General features: G+C 44.0%; 1 protein-coding gene across 1 annotated transcript; it reads right to left on the reverse strand.

The window, feature by feature from the left end:
• Positions 1-1,530: 1,530 nt before the first annotated feature.
• Positions 1,531-26,394, reverse strand: LOC133342639 (adiponectin receptor protein 1-like). The gene is made up of 9 exons (XM_061551919.1): positions 26,217-26,394; positions 19,658-19,713; positions 18,664-18,783; positions 14,854-14,982; positions 12,906-13,077; positions 11,801-11,987; positions 9,516-9,703; positions 8,289-8,482; positions 1,531-7,083 (listed from the first exon to the last, which is right to left on the reverse strand). The coding sequence occupies exons 3-9, from the start codon at positions 18,781-18,783 to the stop codon at positions 6,955-6,957; spliced, it is 1,119 nt and encodes a 372-aa protein (XP_061407903.1). The 5' UTR covers positions 19,658-19,713; positions 26,217-26,394; the 3' UTR covers positions 1,531-6,954.
• Between the last annotated feature and the right edge of the window lie 567 nt (positions 26,395-26,961).

A 26,961-nucleotide genomic window follows, 5' to 3' on the forward strand; every position in this document is an offset into this window, starting at 1 on the left:
GAAATAAATAAAAAAAAGTCCTTACCACCGCTATCTCAAAGGATGCCTCCGTTGAGAGACAAATGTGAAGCAGACAGTTCTAGTTGGGGAGAGAGGGGGGGGACATAACTTGAAGGTGAGCATGCCAAACATTCCATTCCCAACTGCCTGGGTTGTTGGGTTAAACCTGCCAACACTTGCGAGCAGGCTCCAATAAAAAGGATCTTTGTCCTTTTCGCTCAGTGTATCAAAATCAACACACGCACGCACTACGTCCCTTTTTTGTCAGTTCAGCATGACAGATTCCAGAATCAGAATATTTATACTCGAAGAATCCGATGAGCTGCAAAGCTCTTTCTCAGATGCTCCGTCGGATTTCCAAGACACAGTTCAAGATCAGGGTCAGTGTTGACCTGAAGTGTTCCAATGAAACTTTGCAGTTGTCCTTTTTTGTCTCAGATTATCCCAATCCACTGTTAAAAGTTTTACCTGTATAGTGGTATAAGTGTTTTGCTGTAATATACAAGTGGGGCAGGAGCGGTGGCACAGCGGTTCGCGCATTACATTAACAATCATGTGACCAAAGTTCGATTCCCAGCCATGGGTGAAATCGGTGGCACGTGATAGCTGAACATTTTCAGAGCCACCCCTTCATACAAACCCGCATTGACGAGCGTGGGACCTTACGGTCAATCCCCATGACTAAAAGAGCATGGGCAGGCCTTCATCTGGCAGTAAATTGACAAAAGGCCGTTAAATATATTTTTGAATATTTAACACACATGCATGCTGTAAGTCAACCGTCTGTATTGTTGCCTTGTGAAAAGTGCATGTAATGTGCTGAATTGTTAATCTGTGGCATTGTTTGGTGTGGTCCTACCGTTGAGACTCAAAAGCATTCAGGTGGGTAAGCATCAAAATAAAACGATTCTTGAACTTGGTAGCTTCTTGGTCATAGACATGCAGATCTCATTCACTTGTCAGTGCCTGGCCATGGGCAAACATCCAAGAGGCGAGCGATAGCCAAACCGGTCACGGGCAACCACTTCACAAACCCACACTGACCAGCGTGTCGAAGTATGGTCGAAGAACCCGTGCATCTGACACAGCAAGTGGGAGTTGGGGGAGGGGCTTCATCTTGGAGTCACTGACTGCCCTAATGGGCTAAATTAGTGGTTAATCGCGAGTCACAAAGTGGGCAAAAAAAATCGCTACACCATTCTCTTACTAGCAATTGTGAATATATTTATATTTACAGAGTATAGGGACTTGCCGTCCACCCTGTAACATTGAGACATGCGGAACGCACTGTTGCCCCCAAATATTATACGTTTCATCCCAGCTAAGATTTTTATTTATTGTACATATTCCCTTTTTGTAATAATTTTACAAGTAAAAACGTTATTTGCATGACATTTACTGGCATTATACAACCGTCGATTTTTTTTCTTGGAATAAAGGAGTTTTGCAAAAAAAATATGCAGGTAAGAAAATATTACCCAACCCTGAATAGGTGCACAATGTTGCATAAAGTTTCAACAAAAGTTTAAATGGTTTGTTTTCTCCATCCTTTATTACAGTACTATTCTTTATTGAAAATATTCAATGTACAACATGGAAAAAGGTCATGAAGTAGACAGGCCAACAGGCTAATTTACAGGTGCTTAAAACACATGAAACAAGATATAAATGCCAACACACTATATATTTCATTGTTTTAAATACGGCAAGCATGTCATTGGCAAAAAATAGAAACTATAGTAAATGCAATATGACAAAATAACAGTTAAGATTAGCATGCAAATTATACAGTGTCGAAGATGGTTAATTCAGAATTAAACTAAAGGGGAAAAACCAAACGAGACACGAAGTTAAAACATAAACAGCCAAGACTCTTCATCACATTTACACATGACAAACATAAGTAAGCTTCGGCAAGGATATACGCATATTAGTGCAAATTTTCTTTGCTGTAACATTTGCTGTAACATCAGAAACCCAATTTTGTTTTAAAAGCTTTGGAGGGGCTGGAAATGCTCTTTTCTTGGGACAAAACAAAAATTATTAGAGAAGCACTGGGAATCACTTCCCATACTGTTCCAGCCATAACATTAAGGCAGTGTGGTGCTCTGGCCTGAATGATATTTAGATGAAGTTGAGTGGCTAGAGCTCTTTATTCTTCTCCACCTGAGCGTTAAGCTTTCGCCTTGCCGTCTGGGAACCAATTAGCTGATCGACAGCACCAGATGGGTTGGATGAATTGGTTAGAGTCCTGAAAGGCACGGCTTGTGCGTTAACGTCATGGTGGCTTTCAGTACAGTGTCAACATTTCCACAACGTGCAGACAAATGACCATCACTCTTCCGCTAAAGAGGTGCACTCTGTGATACCAACTTTCTTCAAATGCAGTCTAAAAATATATTTATTTACAAAGCTTTTTTGCAATATAACGACACAATTATGCTGGGAAAAAAATTAAAAAATCTCCATAGTTTTGACAACATCTACAACAGGTCCACTACTCAAAGGCTGCACCACAAAGTATAGGTTCAAATTAACTTTGGATTTCGCGATAATAGTGTTCAATGTTCATTCATCACAATTGCGATGTTTGTTGTTTGCGAGACGATGAACGTTAAATCGGCAGACCCTAATGGTACTTGCCAAAAGCACGTAAGAAGTTTCATTCAGCACCACAAGAATAAACGTTGCTCTAAACGGTTTCGCGACAATGGAGACTTTCAGACAAACGTAGCGCATCGGAGACTCAAAACAAAGCTTGCTCCCTGATCTGCATCACTGAGTGCACCTTCATCATCCCACGTGTCTCATCTCAGACGTCCCGGCGGCTCTCCAACGGACGCCCGCCAAGGGAGTGGCTCGCGGCGTGCCTACTTTTTTTTAAACGAACCCCGCTCCCCCCCCCCCTCCACCTGTCCTGCATTCGGCCACTGCGTTGGACTTGTGTTAGGAGGAAGAATCGCTGCCCAGCAGGCTGCTTTCTCACGTGACCCCGGCAGTGCGGCACAGGATGAAAGTCGGGCGCACGCATGCAGTTGCGTGCGCAAGCTTCAATGCTCCAGTCGCCGGCAGCAATGGGAACTGATGATTGGGGGCAGCCAGCAGACACTGGCGTTTTTGTTGTGCATGCCAGGGCGTAAGCAAAGCAAACATGCTGCTGGATGAGAAAGGCAGTCTAAATAGGGACTTGCTTGGAAGCGTTCTCTTGACAACTGCCTGCTGTGTGATGCATTGCTCAAGATAATTGGGCATGACGATTGGCAGGCGGCTGCTATTTTCAAGCACGAGTTGTAATTGAGGCTGCCAAATCCCATTCTGACCGTCCTGAACGCGTTGTGCCGATGGGGAAGGCAAGGACTTGCTGCCATTACCTATGCATCGTACCAGGCGAGAACAGCAGCATGGCTGCCAGACACCTTTGCCAATACCAACCACGGCATCCATGAACGTCCCTGAGGCACATTTCATTATTCCATGGAAAAATGCCACACTGCTAGGCAAAGCCATATGAAACAGTACCCCCAGGGTGCCTTACCGCCAACACAGTGCTTCAATCAGAAGCAACAGCAGCTGTGAAATTACAACAAGAGCCCATGCCCCAACGTTAAATAAATGCCATGCTGCAACTCAGACATTGAAATCTGTTTGGAAGTGGGCAGCGAATAGGTAATCTTTAAAGATTTAATCTACAAAACACGTATATTGGAGAACTTGAAAGATGAAAATGCGTGCTGACCATTTCAGCTTCCTATTAATAGGCCCTTCATTGGAGAGTTCAAATAATGCAGCAGAGGTAACATCTCAGGGTAAGCATGGTTGTACCCTGTTGATAGCACTAAAATGTAATGTAAAAACAATCCAGTACACACTATGTATATTTCTTGATAAATCACTTGAAACGTTTACCCCAGTACACAATCTGTATGGTAACTTTGAGCAATGTGTGACAGTTAAACCCGTGCAATACCACTGGGGAAGAAAAGTAAGATTTACATGCAGTCGGGATGTGTGTCAGTCATGTTTGTTTGCAATGACTGATTTTGTCTGGCTGCAATTAAAGGGAGACTTAACGAATAATCCATTAGCTTTGCACTTCAGCTGCGACAGCAGGGGTAAAGGTGCGGCGTGGAGTTAAGTGCTATCATACGACGGCGTGGTGACGTACGCGGAAGCTTGGAAAAGCTGTTTACGAGCGCCACATGGGTGTGCGCCCTGTGCCGTGGACGGGCTTTGCAAGCAAACCATGGCGCCGTGATGGCTGCTTCCTATTGGCTCTTGAAGTTGGAAAATGACAGAAAGCATTCAAAGGGCGATGCTAAGACAGTGTTCGGAGTTATGTGCGACGTGACAACAGCTTTTGATGAGATACGCTTTCATTTTAGGCCTAAGGTATAGATAGGAGAGATGAGTCGGCCCCAATTTTCCTTTCCACGTCAAAGCACTGGAGCAAGAGGGGGGAAAAGGAAGTGACAGACGTTTGCATGGCTAAGCTGATGCCGGCATGCAGAGGAAGAGGTGCTGAGCGACTGAGTGAAAAGGACTTGTGCCACGCATGCCGCACACTTTAAAATCTAGTTATTGCGTCTCCCTCTCCCGATCTCTGACCCTACTGCCGTTTGTAGGGAAAATAACCCGATGGACCCCAATTGGCCCCCGTTAAGGGGGAGACTAACCCAGTGGGCGCGGCTTCCGTTCACGTTTCCCCGCGTGCGAGTTTGTTCACCCTCTGTTGTGTTCGTCATTGCGAGTTGATAAAAACATGTGTCCGTTCTTGAGAGAAACAAAATGGCAAGCAGAATGGCACTGCAAGCAGCTGCACAGAGCAAAGCAGAGAGCTTGATGGATGTGAATAAGCCTATCAAAAACAAATGGATGTCTACCTTTTTTAACCCTGAGAAAAAGATCATGCAAGAAACTCGCACTTGAACTTTGCACGTCTAGATTTGTCCAAAAAGCGTATTACTACAGGCGGGCAGCTGTGAGGATGGCAGAGCCGGTGAATGGGCCAAGCTGTGTAAACCCTCGCTCACGATTCGTTCACGACTACTCACCGAACGTAGGCACCCTTCAATAAGCCCGTCGTGCTGGGGACGCAGACCCATCAGATTTTCCCACATGCAACCATGTGACCAGAGTGGCACAGCATGAGGCCACAAAACTCCGATGTCAAGGGGGAGCACTCTCCTCTGACTAGTATGTGAGCGGGGCACCAATTAAGTGGCACAAGACTGTGCGATGTGGAAAGGTCATCAGCTGCCCTTTGACAAATGCTAATCTCAGTGTTTGTTTATTTTTTAAGTATGTTTACTCAAGGACATTTGTTGGTATCACAAGGGACATCACGGTTGCATAAGCTAGCAAGGCAAATGCAACGTTGACATATATAAATGCTCGCACGCACAACTTTTAGTTTTTGTTCCAAGTAAGACGTGTTTGAGCAGGTGTATTGTGGACAGAAATGCTGCGCCTAAGATTATCTCGCAAATGAGACATGTATTCAATGTAAAAGCAGTCGAAGAACGGTTCCGTTATGTTCAATGCAGGTGCACTGTGGCAGGGTTAAATTATCTGACCATAAAAGGACATGGTGGCGCGTGCAATGTGTCTCCGGTGGCAAGTGTTACTCATAACGTTGACGAGGACATTTCTTGAGCACCATGATCGCAAGCAGCAATAAAAGCCGGTTTGTGTCGGCATCACTCTATTCACATGGCCAGGTCTTCGGGCATGGCCTTTGTCAAGTTTGAAACCAGTGTGAGGGCACATCAGACACCGCGTATATTCAAGCTTCCCACAAACATTACTGGTGCTATCAGTGATACGGCATCAAAAATACATCCCATTTCAAAAGGAGAAATGCACTCTTCAATGCTTCTAAGCCGAAATTTTAACAGAAAAAACATCCATGACTAATGGTAAAAATTGTGTAAGTACTGTTATTGCTTGCTAATAAAATGTTGAACTGTAGATCTTACTTTTTTATCATTTCAGTTTTTGTTTTAAAAAAAGTTATCACGCTTACATAATTTGAGTTACATCATAATGAAACCTTTTTTGAACATTTAACTTTTATATATAAAATATTATTTTTGTATTTAGTCGATACACGATATCCCTGTTTTCGGATCGTATCACTGAATAGACCTTTAACATTTGGGTAAACGTGATTGCACATATTAACAGCAAATGGGTGCATAGGGGGACAGTAATAATTGACGATAAAACTCGACGCGAAGGCAAGTGGCTGGGCGAGTATGTCAGCCCACAGCATGCTCAGCAGCTTTATCATAGAGCATGTCTCCACTGAGGCGGCTCGACAAAAAGCCAGCATTACAAGGGTCAAATTTGCAAGCCAACTTGTATGCACACTAATTTCTAATATGTAAACTGGGTTATTGTTAACTGGAGTCTGGTGGAGATGGAGAGCAGGACTATGTCTGGGTGCCAGAGGCCTTCTGTGTAAACCTGTGCTCCCAAACAGTAGTAAGTGAACAGGGACTTTCCTGCCACATTGCCATCAACAAATAGAGGCAAGGTGTGTCAAAAGCAGGGCCCATCACTTGAAAAATAAACCTTAAAGCAAGCCCCCTCGCGAATGTAAAATAAACCAGGGGACACATATGGGCATCATTTTATTTGTATTCATGTCTGCATACTCCCCATGTAACCTTATATAAAGTGACATTAAACATTTGTGCAGTTTTCATATCTTTTGTGTGGCTTTTGTCATCAAGTATTGCCAAAAATAACTTTCCGATCGAATACGATGCCCAAATATTCCCTGGATGCATTGCTTCAACGCTCGCCAATTGAGGTCCTAGCGGGAACAGGCAAACCCCTACAGCTCTGCTCAGAGTCATCACACAGAACGGAGCGCGCGCGTGCGCCAGCCGCTTGCCTCTCGCGGGGAATTTACACCGAGCTGGGTCGGAGTGGCACGCCTCCAGGCGTGACTCACAGGAGAGTGTCGGACGTGCAGCCTCCTCCCACACTGTAACGGAACTCCTGCAGCTTCGACACGCCGTGGAAGTGAACGCACGCCGCAGCCACCACCAGTACGTGGAAGATCTGGTGCGAGTGGAACTGCAGAGAGACGTGGGGTGAAAGGGGCTACATCAGGTGATGCCATGTAGAGGACTTCCCTTTTAAAATTCGCGAGAACAATCGTGCACATGCATGGATTATGTAACTGTGCAATGTGCATTTGTTCTCAAGAGGTTTTTCCTTGATAATAGCACTATGTTCTGAGCGGCAAAACGAGACGATGTAAAACAATGATGGCTAGGGCACGTACGTGTGTAACATCATGATCTTGGCCAAAAAATACGTATGCATTTCGCACTTTTTTTCCACCAAGTTTTGGGCAACCATTTCATTAATTTGGCCGCTTTATATTATACTTTATATATATTGGATCATGTTCACTCGTTTTCTTGATCCTATGAATGAGCCATCTGTCAATAGGTGCATTCACAACTAATCAATTGCTACATTTAACATGTTGCCTGTTCGATAAGGTTTGCAATCCAAAAGAGATTTTTTTGGGTTAGATCGCGTAAATATATGTCGTTAAATCCCGTCGCCACCACCCGAAACAGCCAACTAGTAAGGGTTGTCACATAAACAGAACATGCCATGTTTACGTTACAACCCTTATTAGTTGGTTGTGTTGGGTGGTGGCGGGTTTTAACGATACATTTAAATACTTACGCGATCCAACCCAAAAAACCTCTATTATGGATGATATTGGTTGCGAAAGCCTACGTGTTAAAGGTTTGCAATGTCTCAATAAATACATTTTATTATAAAAGTTTTTTTGGCAAATTTGTTTATTTCTCATCCTCCACTTTTAGTTCTTGAGTTATACACAGAATTAAAAGACTTTAAATAATGTAAGGTGCATTTGAACATTTCATTTATACCACACACAGACACTCCATTGTGACCAAGTGCATCACGACCACTTAATCGCCGGTTGGATTGAGGCAACGGTTATACGAAAAAAAACCACACTGCGTAACACACGCGCAAGTGTGTATTAAAAAGTTCAAAGCAACCCTATCAAAGCTACAACAAGTCAGGCTTTAAAGTGGGTCACAGAGCCACAATTATGTGCTTCAACACACAAAGTCTACAACGTCATTCAAGAGCTGCAGCAACAGCAGCTGCAGCATCAGCTGCAGCAGAACACGCCATCCACCGACCACATCACAAGTGGCTGAAAACCACACCTAGGCGGCAGGTGCGACTGCAACCTGTGGCTCATTTAGTGCGATTTGAATAATTACCCAGATGTCGCACATGCCCGGGAAGAACCTCTCGGGGATGCGTGCAGCATACAGCGCGGCGCCCATGCTGTACAGGAGCCCCATGAGGAAGAGCCAGCCTGTCTGCCCGGCCGTCGTCGCCCTCATGAAGCCCTCCACCACCATGAAGTGCACGGTTGGCACAATCCCACTGAAGCCCAAGCTCAGGAATACAGCTGCGTGGAATACAAGCGGCGGGCAATGCACATTGATAGGGTGTAGTTCATCTTCTTGGTTCTTTCGGTAAAGTCACGTAGAAGGGAAAAAAAACATAATAAAATACAATTCTCACGACGTTTCGGCCACAACGCAAGCCGCCGTCCTCAGGTGAAGAACAGGGCTGTCGGAAAGACAGCGTCTGAATGAACACCACCAAGCTTGGCAGCATATATTTAAGCTGGGTGTAGTTGTTTTTGTTTTACCACGGTTGCCGAGCACAGACCCAAAGGCCCAAAATCCGAGCAGCTAACAACCTACAGCACAATGTAATGTGTACTAGAAAAGAGTCGATACGTTTCTTGAATTGAGAGAGGTTGGAAAGAGCTTAGGGATAGAGACGTGGGAGGGAACTCCCAAGTCGAGCAGTACGAGGAAACAAGCAGAAAGAGAAGTGCTTTAGGCTGCAGTGTGGTGGTTGAAGAAAGCGTGGATGAACAAAACTATCAGGCTGGTAGGCCGAGGATGGTGTTTGCACCGCTGACAAGTTTGGGGTTTTTTATTTTATGTTTTCTTATTTCAATTGTACTTTTACTTAATTCGTTTTGCTTGTGTCAACTATAATTAATACGGATGCTTTGTGCAAAATCTTGAAAATTATTTGAAGATGCTTGGTACATGTACAACCTCTGTCAATCCACTACTGTGTGACGGACTCCCTATGCGTTGAGTCATGGATGTGGGCTATTTGACCATGCTTCACTATACTCCTAAGTGCAGATTGAATAAGGTAGACAACAGCACAGGACAATAATACCTCATCAAACGCAGGGGGGTTATGTTCCAGTATGTGGCGGTGTCTCACGGCAATCTTCCCTTCTGTGTTGAAACTGGAATCTTAAAAAATTACGATTTTTCAAAAACTAGATGTGCTTGCGATGCAAAAACTGGGGGTCACGACCATCTGTTTGATATAAACCGTATATTTTTAGGCAATGTGTGAATGGAGGATTGGGATCGAATAGCTAAGACACAATCCACAATTGCACATACCTGCACGGAGCACGCGATACTGCGGCGTAGAGAAGCGCTCCCACTGAGACACAACGATGGCCGCTATGCCGAGCACGCAGATGGTCACCAGGTAGATGAGTCGTGGCTGCGGGTTGCAGTAGAAGGAGTAGTAGAGCCATGGCACGAAGCTGCCCATTATGAGCAGAGCGATGCCCGAGTAGTCCAATCTACGATAGCAATCAATCAACGTTTATATTTGTTATGATGAAGAAAGTCACGTTTGGCCAGTTGCCCTGCCAGTTCGCAAAAGATACACTGTCGTGCGTCAGCACAGATTAGGAACAACAATAACATCATCATCAAAGTGAGATCGTACAGCAAAGCAGGCAGCAATGGAACAGAGTGCGTCAGAGGTGCAGGCAAAAAATTGTGCTCAATGAACAAAGACGAACAATATGAACAAAATAAACTGGCATATTCTAAAATAAACTGCCATATTCTGGTTAAAGAGGTGAGCGCGAGGCAAAGCGAAATGGATTGAGCGAACAAAATAACCATCATGAGAAGGTGAAAAGTAACAGCAGACGAGCATTCCACTAACATTCCGGTAACATGGGGCAGCAGCGTGGACAGAGATATTGCTAAACCTCGTTTTAATAGCTGGTATTTTTTACAACAAGGAGGCAACTTCTGAGGTTGCAGCTGCAAATTTGTGGAATTAGTAGGACCTTTAGATATATGGTGGATGTTTAAAATGATTTGTATGAAGAGACAGCAGTGTAGGCAACACATTCGTCAATAGCATCGGCTTAAAAAAACAGATATATGACGTTTTGGGGAATGGCCCTTAATCATAAGACAGAAAGGCCCAAGGAATTAGAGTGGTAAATAAGGTACGCGATAATCCAGAACAATTTCCTGTGACTGGCACATTTGTAAAACAATTGTGTAGTGGCAAAAGGGAACCATGAGATGGCATTAGGCGCTGGATATTTTTAAACAGCAGCTTGTCAAATGTTGCCTATGACTCAATGAACGATATGAATCTCAGCTTTAACATACAATCATCTCCCTTTCATCACTGGATACAAATCACTGCTGGATGAAGACCTTCCCACGCATTTGAGTCATGGGAAACGTTTGAAGGCAAATCACCATTCTTTGGTTCTTTCGGTAAAGTCACGTATAAAGATAAAATAATAAATTAAATAATTGCATACGACGTTTCGATTGCAACACAAGCAATCATCATCAGGTATAATGAAATAGCGACATAAAATCTAACCAGAAAACTATAGACAGACATATAAGCAGACAGATATCACCAAGATACCTGTGTTGCTCGCTCTATGTATCTTGGTGATATCTGTCTGCTTATATGTCTTTCTATAGTTTTCTGGTTAGATTTTATGTCGCTATTTCATTATACCTGATGATGATTGCTTGTGTAGCAATCGAAACGTCGTATGCTATTATTTAATCTTTATACGTGACTTTACCAAAATAACCAAAGAATAATTCCTGCAGTCACGAAAGCTCCAAAATTAAGGCAAATCACCGTGCCAGTTCGGTGAGGATGGTTGAAAGGTGGCAGCCAGGACCGGCTAAGAGATATCCTGTCACTAACGTCAGCTTGTGTGGCCAAACTCAGGTCACTGGATTTACAGCCCAGTGCACCAGCCACTATAACACTCTAAAAGCATGTTCTGTAAATCCAAATTGTAATATAAGAGTAGTTTTCTCAATTGCGACACCATCGTTACTTATAGAGCATCTTTTGGGAGCAAGACTTTACCCAAGTGCTACTCGATGGGTATTGAAAAACAAAACAAATAAGTAATATCAGCTTCTTGGTTCTTTCGGTAAAGTCACGTAGAAGGGAAGTAATAAAATAATAAAAATAAAACATAATAAAACAATTCTCACGACGTTTCGGCCACAACGCAAGCAGCCGTCCTCAGGTGAAAACCAGGTCTGTCGAGGCGACAAGTGTCGCCTCGACAGACCGAAAGAACCAAGAAGATGAAAGAACCAAGAAGATGAATCCCTGCAGTCACAAAAGCTTTAAATCGAAATTTAATATCAGCTTAATACAATAGCTCACTGATTTCTAAACTTTTAAAAACTCCTGTTTGACCAATGCACATCCTGGAATATACGATCGTGTTGTAAACTTACTTTGTATGCAGTGTTGATATTGACACAGGAAATGAACAAGAAACATTCTGTGCCACCCAAGCCGACTGCGTGATTTCCCAAAGCAAACGACATAACTTAATGCACCCGACGGCGCCCTGCCGGTCGAGTGTGGCTCGTGAACTTACTTGGAGAAGGTGCGGGAGACCTTCTCGGAATGACAGTAGACGGTGTGGAAGAGCCAGGAGAAGCACAGGCAGAGGATAGCGCCCATGAAGAAAACGCCAAACACAACCTTTTCCTGCAGAGGAGCTACGAAGTTCATGTTTGGCCGGAACAGATATATGACGGCCAGGACGACAAATAGGAAAAAGCCTGCGCCACAAAAAAGCAGAAACGCAAGCTAAAATTAGATGAGACATAAATGGATATGCTTTGTTTTTTTAACCAGGTAATCACCCATTGAGTCTAGAAGTATATTCCTCTTTAAATTAGTAAGGCAAAACAGCATTTTGCAATATGTAAAGAACAACAAGGCAGAAAACACCATTTGAAAATAGGACGGTTATGAGTATCAAGTAATAGTTTCAAACAATTAAAAACATTTGCAATTGTCAAATAGTGACGAACAGCAGAGCAAAACTCTAATTGAGTGAATGCTAGGTAGAATAAAAGTTGGGTAAAGGCTGAAGTTGAATGAATGCTCACTAATATTGCCTTAGATTGATTGAACTCAAATCTAAAAACAAAGCAATTCTATGCCAATTGTGATGTTTCATTACAGACACAATGTGAAACAATGCAATAAGGATCAATATTATTTCACAAACTATGCACACAGGCTGCAGAAAACTAGCAAGAGTATATTCAAGTGCTTCAAGTTATTTTCATGGGAAACACTTTGCATATACACTTCACAAATAAAAAACACTACTGCTCCCAGAGCAGCGCAAGAAATATCTAGAGTTCAACGTGCATCCAATTGGGGGAAAGATAGTAAGACGTTGATAACAGTGTGAAAGTCAAAGGAGGACACGTGCCTGAGCGGATGTCCACCATGGCGATGGAGCTATGAAATCTGTTCGCGTGCAGGCGCTAGACGGATTGTTACATTGCATGACCGTGAGAGATGGCCACGGCCTAGGGATGCCTGCATCCAGCAGGGGATAGATCATGGCCAATGGCTCGGATGATGGATGCGTACCAAACGAACACCTGAACACAATTAGCTCTTCCGCAACTGTCATCACAAAACGGAAGGAACAGATTTAACAATGTGCAAACACGGCGAACCTATTAGATGCGTCCATATGTTGCCGGTCTCCGTGTGGAGACGAAAGATGCTGCGGAAGCAGGCGCGGAACGACGGCATGGGGGGACGGTGCCCCTGCAGCAGGAACTCGTTGTCCTGCAGCCAGCTGGGCAGCACATCGTGCGGGATCACTCGCCAGCGGCCCTGCCACACCTGCGCGACGTGATAAAAACACCGGCGTGAGTTCACGCATCCGACTGCCACTGAACTTCCGTGCGCACGCCGATCGCAGGCAGCTGTGTTATTTCACATCACTGCCACGAGCGCGCGAGGCAACGGAGCAGGTTTGGCGACCGAAATCAAGACACAAGAGGATTTCTGGTTAGCATGCACGCCCTCAGGCTATTGGCGCAGAATGTGTTTCTCACTTTGCGGTGGGTTCAGATACGTGGGTTCCCAGTGAAATTCTATGGCTTAACCGGGGCACTTACCTAACCCAGGCATGGATTGCTTCGTTATATAAGCAAGTAATAACATAGTGTTGAACGGATTAGCGGTGGGGATTCATTAAACATTTAACAGAAGCAAAAAGTGTTACGCTCAACATACATGCTTCAAACTACGTGTGATATTTCTCATTCGTATGTGTTGGGAAACTTAATGCACAAGAGGACACTGCAGAAAAATACACTTATTTTCTATGCTTCACATCTATGTTCCCCACCTTTACCAACCCACACAGTTGAGTCTGAAGTAGGGTAAAAAAAAAAACTTACATAACACACACGGCAGCGTGAGTGCCATAATTTAGCAGTGGATTGTCAAAGAGCTGTACACATACACAAATTTATACCACTACAAATCATATATTTACCAAAAGCGAATAGATTCATGAACCGAAATGTGGCTCTGAAATTGTGAGAATTTTGTATAATTATGGATGGAATGCTTCCTTACATTTGCAGTGAGCGTACAAATATGAATCTTCCCAACAGTCAATAACACCGTCGACAAAAGCATCCTGTAAACACAGACCCACTAACTGTACGAGCAGCATTGTTATGTTGGACGATGCTGCGCAGACCGTGTGAGCTGAACTTGGGTGTCCATTGACAGTCACAATTCACCGCCGCACACAGCCAACCAAGAATGTGACTGTGAACCCAGAACACTCTACAATGCAGCCTTGGTCTGCCTGAGCCATAAACCTGATACCGGTATATTCTGTAAAACTGCACTTTTTTCCACGAGATTTGACATTTTATTCAAAACCAATCAGTTTTGAGAAAAAAGGGCAGCGGTTAAAAAAATGTAGGCGTACAGTTTTATGTTTGATGAACACGAAACTTAAAAGGAAATCAAATAATAACTATGAATGTGGTATTGATATTTTCAATAAATATTATGACTGTGAACATAATATTAATCATTACAAGCTCTGGAGCTATGAGGAATAACACTTGCATTAAATAAAGAATGAATGTGCAGCATGGTAAATTGACTTTTCCAATGTCAAAAAACCCACTTCTTACACCACAAATTTCAGACAGTACATTTTTGTTCAATTTGGTCATTTTAATTCCAGGTAATGCCCACTGAACTATGTAGCTCTTTTTCAGAAGCAACCTGGTACAAATTATAACTCAAAGAAGTGGCTTATCATGTGGAAATTTAAAGCAGACAAATACTCGAAATGCATGTTTCTAAATGTGGAGGGAAAAACCGGAGGACGCAGAGAATAATCCACGCGACCACGGGAAGAACATGCAAATTCCAAACATACAGGCATCAGGGTCAGGATCGAATCAACGACCTCCTGTATACCAGGAAAGGCAGTTAACATCTCGCCACCGCGGCAACAGTCAACATTAAAACTGAGGTGCAAGCTCAAAGAAAACTTAGTCAGAAATGGCGAGACCTGTCCCTGGGCTACAGGGTCAGTAGGACGCCCCCGGGCGTGATGAATATGATGCAGCTACATTGGTCAACCTTGCAAACAAACTCCTCCATCTTCTCCATGGCGTGGTGGGCTTGAAGCGGCAGCGTAATGACCCTCAGGGGCTCAGGGCCATCCTCATCCCTCTCTCTGTCCGCATGGACCTGGTCCACTTCCCGCACCTGCACAGGACAGCACAACATATTGACGGTTAGGTAAAGTAAGAAGGCATCAGTAGGACACATCGCCAGCAAGGACGAAGGCTGGTGGTTGAGACTAATGACGGTGTGGTGGCCAAGGTGGGGAACATGCCCAAGAGCATGTCCACCCGCAGGGTGCAAGATGGATTGTTGTGCTGAGGGACCACGGGGGATGGTGGCGGCCTTAGATGGCCTGAAACCAGCAGTGGATTGATCATGGCTGACGATGGGGTTGCTGTTGCAATTCTCTAAGTTGGAAGCAAAGGCAATTTACAGCTGCCCAGGAACACAGCTTAAAACAGGCTCACTCCGGGTTGCACCAAACATCATCTAGAACAACCACATCAAGACTGACGACTGACTAAGAGACTGGAGAACAAGAGGCTCAGGTTCACTGTGCAGTACTGTAGAAGGCATGATGAAAAGTCATAAAATTGCTAATGTGGAGGCTGTCACGTGGGAAGAGAAACAGAGGGAAACTGGCACTAACCTACACAGATATATGCTGTGCTGGGACACGACACCCAGAAACTGTGGGCAAATATCTTATGATCTACCCGCAAGACAAATGACTGACATTCCATGTGTGCTGTTAGACGTTTCCATTGGAAGCTCACAGCTATCAGTGCACTACCTTGTATCAAAAATTCGCCCTCATCCTACACTCGAGGTATGCTAGGGGTACACGTTTTATATGAAAGGAGGAGCATTTGTTGCATGTCAAATCAAAGCAATGTTTTTAATTCTGAGTGCTGGGATAAACCAAACTCGGATAAAACTAAGTTAAGTACAGTAAAAATTATTCATTCCCAGATTTTTCTTTTGCAAATGTGATTATTCGGCTTAACTTTTTGCACCTTTTTCTTTGACTATTTGCAATTTGGAAACATTGCATCATGGATGAGGGGTACTTGTGCCGAACAGTAGTGAATTAGCGAATTCCACTTTCCCGCATATTTTCAAGCACAGATTCCACTTGTGAACCTTGTTTAATCATATATTGTTGCACATATTCCCACCCAGAATCTCAGTGGAAGTGGTTCAGTGCTTTGATATGGTGGTATTGGCACGACGAGCTACCTGACGTGCAAAACATTTCTGGCTTGAATGATCAATTCCACCTGCTTTCAGTATATGATAAGACAACACCACTAGTGGAGGGGATTAAATTGGATCTTTTTGCAATTGTTCACCAAATTCAGCACACTCAGCTGACACATTTAGAAATGGCTGTTTCACTGCACAGTGAATCAGAAGCCTCCAGGGTGGAGTCGAAGGCAGTAGGCAGCCTTACAGCAAATGGTCGTCCCTGATCATCCCTTTTACAAGGATAAATGGTACAAGCTTTGCTCGGATGTGTATCACACTAAAGTATTTGACGAATAATAAATGTTCACCGAACAATTTTCTAGGCATCTCAGCTTAACTTTGAGCAACAACACGGCTCATGTGAATCCGCAAGGACATTCGAAATTTACCATGACATACAAGTCGTCAAATCCTGGCGCAGCCATCAACATTATCAAGTTGGCTAGAAACCACGGTGGCTCCAGAAGTAAAGCCCTATGGCCGGCAGATTTTGGGAAAGACTAGTGATTTAATTTATTTAATTTTATTATATGATTTTATACCTACGTGACTTTACCAAAACAAGCAGAGTATGGATCCCTGCAGTCACGAAAACTTCAAATCTAGATTAAAGACAAGAATGTCCCTCATGTCCAGAATTGCATTAATTAGCTTATCCAACCTCTCGTATGGCCAAAAGTGCAGTCTAGGCAAAATTGTAGGTTTTTCAGCCAAATAGCTCCTTGTCTAAAACCAACTATAGATGAAGTAACTAAGGTGTAATTATGCACTGGTGGAAATAATTCTAACTCCAAGAGGTGAAATTGGGTTAATGGCTAGGTGATAACACAATGGCCACTTTAGTGCCAAGTCCTGAATTCAGGACCAGTGTTTACCGTAACCACCAGTCGATATGTGAATGTGCTCGAGAAAATGTTTTATTGTTAGCCACGGCCTGCCAGCAATTTTATCATAAATCACCATAAGACGTGTGCATAAATGCCGCCAATTCATGAGGTCATATTTACAGACCACGCAAGGAAATTAGGCTAAAAAGGCAATGCAATTTTAATGCTTGTGAAATATATAGTGACTGAAAAACCTTTGAAGGCTGTCAACAATTACATGATAAGGAAAATTAAAGATGCCAATTTTAGACTTGCTCTGAACGTGCTGCGTTTGGACCAAATCCTTTTGGGGGTGCATTAACCTTAACATTTACAAAGCCCACTGGCATTATACTACAAAAAATCCTGACAGAAATTATTATTCCAAAAAATACACTACAATTGCATCCAACACTGCAGGGGCTTACACATACCAGAATATATTTTATTCGCAGACATTTCAACCTCAGCAGGGTCCCTGTCATCATCAGTGTAATAGACAAGTACAAAAAAACTGTTATGTGTTGCAATATCACCGGTAAAGTGTGTGATGATGAATTGCAACAGCAACGGGGAACACCAACTTTTAACAAAGTGTACGAAAATCCAGAAAGATGTAAACGAGCATGGGTCAGAAGCAGAATGGTGAACCGAGTTGGCAGCAGCAAAAAACTAACGGTAGCTATGACACAGACGAGTGCATAGCGAAGGCTTTTCAATTAACCTTTAACAACAAACGTCATCATAACATCAATAATTATAAAGCCCTATATCGGCCGTCGGCAACCAGCGGCTCTGGACCCGCATGCGGCTCTTTACACTGCTTTGTGATGTAATGTCTGTATGTATTCACATCAATTGCTGATATTGAAATCTTTTTTTTACCGAATTCCCCAAAAAATGCTCTTGAGGATATCGCCCCAGATAAATCCAAGTGTCCATTTCTTAAGTACTATCACTGATGACCTTGCAACCCAAGCATACAACTGTTATTCCTATCAAAGTGTTAACTAGGTTCAAACCTGTCTGAAATTAACCCTTTTGCTAAACCCTTTCTATATACTCTTTGAGTCTTTCGGTAAAGTCACGTAGATAGAAAAATAATATAAAATCACGACGTTTCGATCGCAACACAAGCAATCGTCCTCAGGTGAAATACGATTGCTTGTGTTGTGATCAAAACGTCGTGATTTTTTATTTTATTTTTCTATCTCCGTGACTTTACCGAAAGACCCAAAGAGGATGAATTCCTGCAGTCACGAAAGCTTTAAGTCAAGATTTTAAAAAAATGTATTATTAAAAGATCATGTACCGCTACAGCAGTGGTGGGAAGACCTTTCCTATCAGAAGGCAGTGCAGACCTTCCTAAATACCTTTGGTGGTCCAATATTAAGTGTTGTCAGATTTTTAAAAAAGTATCTTCTAGTACTCAATTAGTGCAGTCTACGTGCGACCAATGATGGATCAACATCGTTCGTGGCCAATTTTGAACTTGTAGGCTTGAAATTAAAGCCACAGGCAAGTGTCATCACGAGGCGAAAACAACAGACAAAAGAAAAACAAGCTGTGGCACTGTTATGCAAGAGGTGCGGGGTTGCATGACGGCAGCCGACCTTGACTGGCGACAACCGCCAACGCACAAATAAACCTTGGAACCTGAACCCCTCCAGCCACGCACGGCGTGAGCGATGGCACGCGCAGGACTCACAGAGCACGTGGCTTGCCCTGTGGTCACCAGCAGCGGGCCCAGCTCCGCCAGGCCGACGTCGTCTGGCTTGTCCGTGCCCACATCGTGCCGTTTCGTGCACCCAGCGCGAGACGACGCCATCTGCCATGGACCAGCGGCGTGCCATGGACGGAAGGAGGGGGGGGAGAGTTTTCAGCCTCGGGTAGGGTCGCACACGACATGCAGGTGGAGATATTGTTGATAACACTGAGTTGAGGTCACGGCTCAAAGTAGATTCTGCCATGACACATTTACAAGAGCAATGTACTCATTCCCTTCCCCCAGCAGGTATCTGGTAACATTTGCTTCAATTTGGGAGGGTGGGGGGGGAGTCACGTTTCATTGATTTTTCATTTTAAAAATCTTGTTAATTGTTTTTTGTTGTGTTTTTTTTCTCGTTTGTTGAGTTTTGTAACTTGAACATGCAATTTGCATATAAATGACATCATTATCAAATGATACACGTCGAAATTGTGTATCATGAACATGAAAATCTATTTTAACCACTGAATCAATGCACTGTTACATACCTAACTTCAATATAGGCAAACTTATTAAATATATTTTTCATTCATTAACTTATACGAATGTAAAATTACAGGGTGTATTAAAGTCACGCTGAGATTTTAATAACACTCAACTGGTGCCAACTGTAATAATCATGTAATGATAACGTAAATAAATCAGACGTAAAAAAAAGGTCCTGTGGTATTGCTAAATAGTTACCATCATTTGATAAGGATGATGAATGAGTAAATATTTACAAAATACTTAAGTATCGTTATAATTGTATGAAGAACGAGTAATGATTGTTATCAATAAGAATTGGAAAGTGTATAACCATTTTAGTTGTTTTAATATCTCCTATATGGAGACAATTCAAGTTTCATGTCTGCTATCTTGACACAAAATTAAAACAATATTGAGATATGACCAAAACACAAATGCTTTGATTTGAATATGCAACCATATGTACCGTGAGGGTATCTGCTCTCCCTCACAACTCGTGGTTTTCTTCTCTTCAGGATGCCACTGAAGAGAAAGAACCAAAAGAAAAGGCATGGTTAATGTGGTAAAAAATATATAGTACCGTGAAAAAAATTCCCACAAAGGCGAGCATGAGCATTACCGCGTACTTACCTTCACTTCCGGTTTCAGCCACACAAAGGGACTTGGAGGCTAGGCAGATTGTGGGAACCAACAGTCTGCACACAGAACACGACCACTGTGTTTCTCAGGCCTTCAGCGCTTAAAGAAGGCTTCTGTCACGTGGACGGATTTAATATTAAACCCTAAACTTTAGCCAACACGATGCCAAAGGTTGAAAGGTGACATACCAATGGGGATGTGTGAATCGGGGGCGATTTAGCTGATGGGCTGCACTTACAGTAGCCCCCATTTTTAACTCAGCTTTGAACCTAAACTGCAAACTTTGCATACCTGCATTAATGTAATTGTTCTCAAAGCGTATGATTTCATTATCTAGAACTGCCTTCTTTGTTTATATACCAAGGTGCTCTTGCAAGTTTAACCTCAAGTAGAAAGATAAACTGAGATAAAATTATATTAAAATGTTATTAAAGTGTAAACATACCAGGTGGCTCATGGGTCAGCACTGATCCAGCACCCCTGAGATCCTGAGCGAGAACCTAGTTTTCGTTTGCCCGTAATTTAAAAATAAACACTGGGTTCTCAGCGTAGTCAATCGATTTTTTCAGCCTGATCACCAATGATTGCGCCAAAAAGATAGCATGAATTGATTTTTCAATACATTCGGCTACATTGCAGCTGTGATTATTTAAAATTTCAGCGTGAATGCCATGCGATGAATATTTCTTCGCAGCAGGGGGGGGGGGGGCATGGGAAAGTGTACCCACTAGTGTGGATGAGGTCCCTTAAAAGGATCTTTGAAAGAGTTCTATTTGATCGCTTCCTGAAAACATTCAATTCGAAGACCTCATGATATAATACTGACAGCACAGAGTAAAATACAGCAAAAAAAACAAAACCGTAAACCACTCCTGGTGTACCTGCTGAATTTATGATTGTGTCGGTCTGTGAAAATAGAACTTCACAAGCTTAACGGCATCAAAGGCAAATGTAAGATAATTACAAATGTAGGCAAAGTGAATGTAGAAGTGCATGGGCTAGCATGCAAGGGCTTGAATATTAATGGTCCTGCCAGGCTTTGACCCTTGCCGAATATTTCTTTAGGGTGTTTTACCTTGCATGACATTGCATAAATGTGAAAAAACGGCACATACTGTATCGCATGGACAGTTGCTGAGTGATGTTTTCCTCTGGGTGTGTAAAATGAGCATGTATAAGGTACTGTACAATTACATGCAAGTTCTAGGGACAAACATTTGTACCAAGGAAAACGATAGAAAACTCGTTTTCAAATATATATTTCTTAGAATGAAGTACAATATCAATGGTTCGGTCATTTTATCTCACTTCTAGACAGAAAGTCTCCGCTTAAAGTGAAAATGTCCAGGCTGTGTTATTCGTGTAAGGCGCATAAACTGCACTATTGCAGTATTTTCTTGTTTTTCTTAATCACATCCAGTACGCACGAGGAAAGCTATTCAAGGAATAAGTCGGCAGCATGTCAGTATGTAAATTAAGGACTCCCCACTGACAGCATACCAAAAGGAACAAAACGCTGATGATGTTGAACACTGGCAGTCGCTGAAACAACAGGAAAACAATGCACTGCCATACTCTTGAAGTGCAGCCCTCAGATGATGTGCAGATGGGAAAAGGTGACCCTGCTGGCTTCTAAAAGTGACATACACAGTGACATACACTGCCGGGTGATGGGGATATCTTACAGTGGACGAGTTTTAACATTTCCAGAAACAGGGTTCCATGAGCAGGCACCTCATTCAACTGTTTGCAATGTTGCAATGTGTCTGCACAAAATTGGCAAGTATAGGTCAAATATCATATTTGCTGATACATTACCCTTCCAGGCAAAGCTAATTCCAATGGCTTTGTTTATTTTGGGTGTCAGCTTTTATGAAAAGTTGGGGGGGGGGGAATATTTGGAAATTGTGTATAAAACAGGAGGGCACAAGCAATAAGGCATTGGTCATTACGTAAGCAAACAAGACTATCAGAACACCGGCCCTGATTAATTAATTGCTTGTTGTCTAAGCCACTGGCTAACCTCATGCATTTTTACTTTGAAAGGCGCACCATGTCACTTGTTTTTTACGAATTAGGGTAATTCCTGTAGTAGCGTTTAATCCCTAACTATAGCCACTTATTGTACATTGTGGAGAATTGTTGTTTGTCGGCGAGTTACTTGCAAGCTAGAAAGGACATGTGATGAGGGTTATTTTCTGCATTTTAAATGCTGACACGCATTGAACGTTTCGCTCTAACCTTAAGTGCATAGCGAAACAACTCGTTGTATTTAATTAACTTTAATTCGTGTGCTAAGTGGCTAAAAGTAGTACGCGTTATTTTACATTAGTATATTACGCGAATAACAAATTCTGCACGTAAATATGTACGTGCGTATGCAGTGCAGCAACTAATATGAGCGAGTGAAATAATCACACAATGCACAAGTCGTATAATTCAAGAGGTAATTTTATACAGTATTTGAAAATTGGTCCTGGCAGGGGGCACAGGCTGGTTTGTGAGCTGTGTACACAAGGGAGCGAGATTTTCCAGTGTAATCATCCCTTTTGGCCGTGGGACCATACTGTGCTCTGGATTAGCATGCACGTGTGGATACATTTACACACCTGGCGACTCAAAACAACGTAATGAGGAAAAAGTGCACGCAGAAAATTTCCGCGCTCTCTCTCTCTGGTGAACGTTCTTTGGCACTGCTACTGCCAACTGCAGAGCCAGTGGGAGACTATTGTTAGTCATGGTCATGAAATCGTGGCGTGCTCAAAAATAGCACTGCAGAACTCAACATTTTATGTGCTCTCCCCTATTAACTGTCAATCCTGCTAATGCCCATGGAAGAAACAAAGATCAGCCATTTCGCTGGGTTAACCGGCAGCCCAATACAGGTGGGCTGGATTTTCCGTAATGACAGAAAGAAAAATATCAGAGCTTCTCAACCGAGGAGTTTAACACGGAGGCTTTCGCGACTAATATCATCCATAATAGAGGGTTTTTTGGGTTAAATCGCGTAAATATATAAATATACGTGTCGTTAAAACCCGCCACCACCCAACACAGCCAACTAATAAGGGTTGTCACGTAAACAGAACGTGCCAATTCGTCACTACGAAACAGGGGGCATTGAGAATCATGCCAGGAAGGCCATGTTGGTAAACCATAATTAAGTAGGAAGATACTAATCACCTGTGATTACTGTACAGCTGCCCTAATAATGCACGTATCCCTTTATGTCCCCAGTACACCTCGCTGTGCACACCAATGTGTCCTTATTACAAAGTAATACTTCGCGACAGTTTGGCCAAAAGCAGTGAGCCCGCTCAGCACAAGTGGCAATTTGGCTTGGGTAAGCATTTTTAAGCAATGTGGATTGATTATACAGATTTGTGTACACACCCAGCCATTTCATTCAACTATTTCGGATTGGTGCAGCTATTTTGTTTGCCTGGAAGGTGATAATTAAATACACAAATATGTACCTATACTATACATCCCTTTGTAAACGCACTGCTTGATAAGGATTTCCTGACATCATGCGGGTCATGAGGATTAGTTGATAATGTGGGTTGGTGGAAGTTGATAGCATGGACGCAAAAAATTAACCATACTGCTCTAGGCTCATTACAAAGTAGCCACATAGCCTATCATGCTTGTTATGCATGACCAGTTGCCCATCCAAGCACTATCCAGCATCAACACTGCCAAATTTCGAAAATATGATGAGATCTAGTACACTCTGGGTGACCTGGTAATAAAACGAGTCTACATAAATATAAAAGATACCTGTTTTTTATTGCTTGATCATTTGTGTTTACTGAAGACACAACGTAACTGTGGCTTTTTTTAGGCCGAATCTTTTATAACATCGACTACCGTAATTATTTGTCAATTTCCAAAGCACATCTACAATGCAGTGGTTGTCAAGGACCCAAGTACATCAAGATGAAGAAGAGGACATTGCGTGATTGTGTTATTGCAAAACTATCAAAACATAAAAAACAAGTGGGGTCATGAACGCATCTGTGTGGACCTTTGAGTGTTATCCCTTTATGTGTTGGTTTTCGCCTGGTAATCTAAATTTACTGTCACCTGCAAAACACTACTTTATATGAATAGGCCAAACATATGAAAGCAAGATGACTCTCTTGAATGGACTCAAGTAAGACCTTCAATATTGGATTTTAAAAACGTACAGCCTTTTGTTGATCCATTTCTAGAAGAAAGCTTCTCTACAGCATCAGTCGTGATCACTGCTGGACAATACTTCACTCTGCTGGTTCGTGCAGGTTGGTGAAGGGGCTCCCAGGAATGGTTCAGTTATCACTCGCCCCTGTTAAGTCATGGCTCGGAATAGAACCCAAGTCATCAGGTTTAATAATGCCATGTGCTCACCACTGCTCCACCCTTCAAGTAAATGACATTGTTGGCAAATGCCAAAACCACCTGCAATGCCTGATTTCAACAAACCTGAGAAGCTAAGCAGAATTCAACCTTGATAATGCTTGGATTGTTGACAGGTGCAGGCTCCTGCGGAGGTTATGTTGTCAGCAGAGTAAATTGCAGCAGAATGCTTTGCTCTACTGTACAGTATTATGCTGCAATATCTATGCTCCCACCTTTACCATTCGGCATTGACCAGCGTCAAGTATCATCAAATAATCCCCAACGACCCTCAGTCAAATAACAAAATGGAGCATATGTACATATCATATTTTTCTAAAAATGCAGAAACTCTACACAGTTATAAAGTCCTCGTAGATGACTCTATAAGGTAACAATAACAAGGGTTACACACGAGAGGGGGCAATTGGGTCCATCCAACTCGTTTGGTTGTGAGCAGCACATTTTATTCTAGAATCTCATCAAAGCCTTTCCACAACCCAAAAAAAAATCCCAAATCGCGCGGAGCAAGTTGCTTCAAACAGATGATTTTGACACAGCCCTCTAACAACAATGACTTTGATCGCCTTGTGTACATGTTACGGCCATTCGTCAATCCGCTCCTGGCTGGATACGGGCAAGCCAACGCCGTGCGGGTCATATAGTTTTTATTTCACCATACAGGTCAGTATGGGTTGGTGCAAGTGGGCAGAATACAAGTGGCCACGTAGTACCGTATACTGTATTAATATATATTTTTTTACCACACTGCCCTCTGCTGCTCACGACTGAGCGTGGCAGCAACCTATAACGCCTGTTTCGTGCATGCTGACCGGCCCATCCTAGACACTCTTATTATCCAATCTCATCCCCGATTAGCTTCTGAGATTTGATCAGATCAACCGGGAATTACCTTACGCGAACGTTTTGAAAAGGCGGATACAGTACAGAGATAGCTTTAAACGTCAACAAAGGTTGCGACGTGTGGGTCCCATTCGGATCGTGTATACGGCAACATCTCACATTCAACAAAACACCTCCAACACTGTGAATTATGGTCAAATGACCTACACGACACGCACACGCCAATTGATTTGACACCCAACTTGCTGCTATGGCCATTGAGTGTCACAAGAGGTACAAGATAATGGCCGTGCAATTGGCGATTGAAACACGAACCCAGTGTGTTGCGGTGTACAACAATTATACGAGAGGGGGGCAATTAGATCCATCCAACTCGTTTGCTTGTGAGCAGCACATTTCATTCTAGAATCTCATCAAAGCCTTTCCACAACCCCAAAAAAAACCCAAATCCGACGGAGCAAGTGGCTTCAAACAGATGACTTTGACACAGCCCTGTAACAACAACAATGACTTTGATCGCCTTGTGTACATGTTACGGTGTACAACAACATCGCCCGGCGTGGTGAAGTATGGTCAAACGACAGAGGCAGTGGATTAACACACGAGGGGGCTGATTGCTGCCCCGTCTAACACCTTCAACGTTGGGGCAATGGTGGCGCAGTTGTTCGCCTCGGCATGAGTTCGATTCCCGGCCAAGGGGCTTTAGCGGCAGTGGTGAGGCGATATCTGAACCGGTCCGAGCGCCTTTGTCTCCCTTCACCAATCCGCACCGAACACTACTGACTGGCGTGGTGAAGTATGGACACAACTAACACAATGAGGATGTGGTGGGGTGGTGGTCAGGGGAGGCCTTCCACCCAAGCACATTAACGGGCCCGTACAATTAAAAGAGACGAGCTTCCGTCGAATTGCTAACTGGGAGACGCAGTAACGCTTCGACATAAAAGCCGGGTTCGATTCCCCCCGACCACGGTAGTAGTAGAAGAATCAGAAGCAACAACAACAACAGCAGCAGCAGCGACATCTTCGCTGTCGAAAGGGGGCCCCTCAAAAACTCGGCCCCCTTCGAACCCGCTAACACCACCACCGTTCTTTTCCCTCTCTTCTTCTCCGCGCGGCGGCTGTGTCCGAGCTCGCAAGCCTACCTCGCAGGCGAGACATCGCTTCCCCCCCGCGGGGGTGGCGGGTTTTTTTGTTTTTGTTGCCCCGAAGATTTCGAGGAGATCTTTACGGATGAGGAGGAGAGCAGCGTCACCTCGGCGAGACGAAACGACCGACGGGAGCCGCCATCGGCGCGAGCGCGGCGGGGAGGGGGTGGGAGGGAGTTGGTGGGGGGTGTGGGGGATGAGGGCGGGGTGTGGGGGGTAGGGGGCGGGGTGTGGGGGGTAGGGGGCGGGGTGTGGGGGGTAGGGGGCGGGGTGTGGGGGGTAGGGGGCGGGGTGTGGGGGGTGGGGCGGGGTGGTTTCGTCGCCCCCCCCCCCTCGCGCAAAAACAACGCTCGGCCTCGACAAGGGCGAGCGGGCGAGGGGTGCAGTGACGTCAAACGCCCCCCCCCCCCACCATCGTGGTGGTGACGTCACCACGCACCCCCACGCCCACCGTGCGCGGTGACGTCAACACGCCCCCACCACTCCACAATCGTGCTCGGTGACGTCAACACGCCCTCCCACCCCCACCGTGCGCGGTGACGTCAACACGCCCCACCCCACCATCGTGCTCGTAGACGTCACCACGCACACCCCACCCCCACCGTGCGCGGTGACGTCAACACGCCCCCCACCCCACCATCGTGCTCGCTGACGTCACCACGCACACCCCCACCCCCACCGTGCGCGGTGACGTCAATCACGCGTTGGCTGACAGGCGTTCGAAGCCGTTGCCGCGGTGACG

This window comes from Lethenteron reissneri, chromosome 15 (genome assembly GCF_015708825.2).
Source record: "Lethenteron reissneri isolate LAM-NWPU_2019-01 chromosome 15, ASM1570882v1, whole genome shotgun sequence".
Classification (NCBI taxonomy): domain Eukaryota; kingdom Metazoa; phylum Chordata; class Hyperoartia; order Petromyzontiformes; family Petromyzontidae; genus Lethenteron; species Lethenteron reissneri.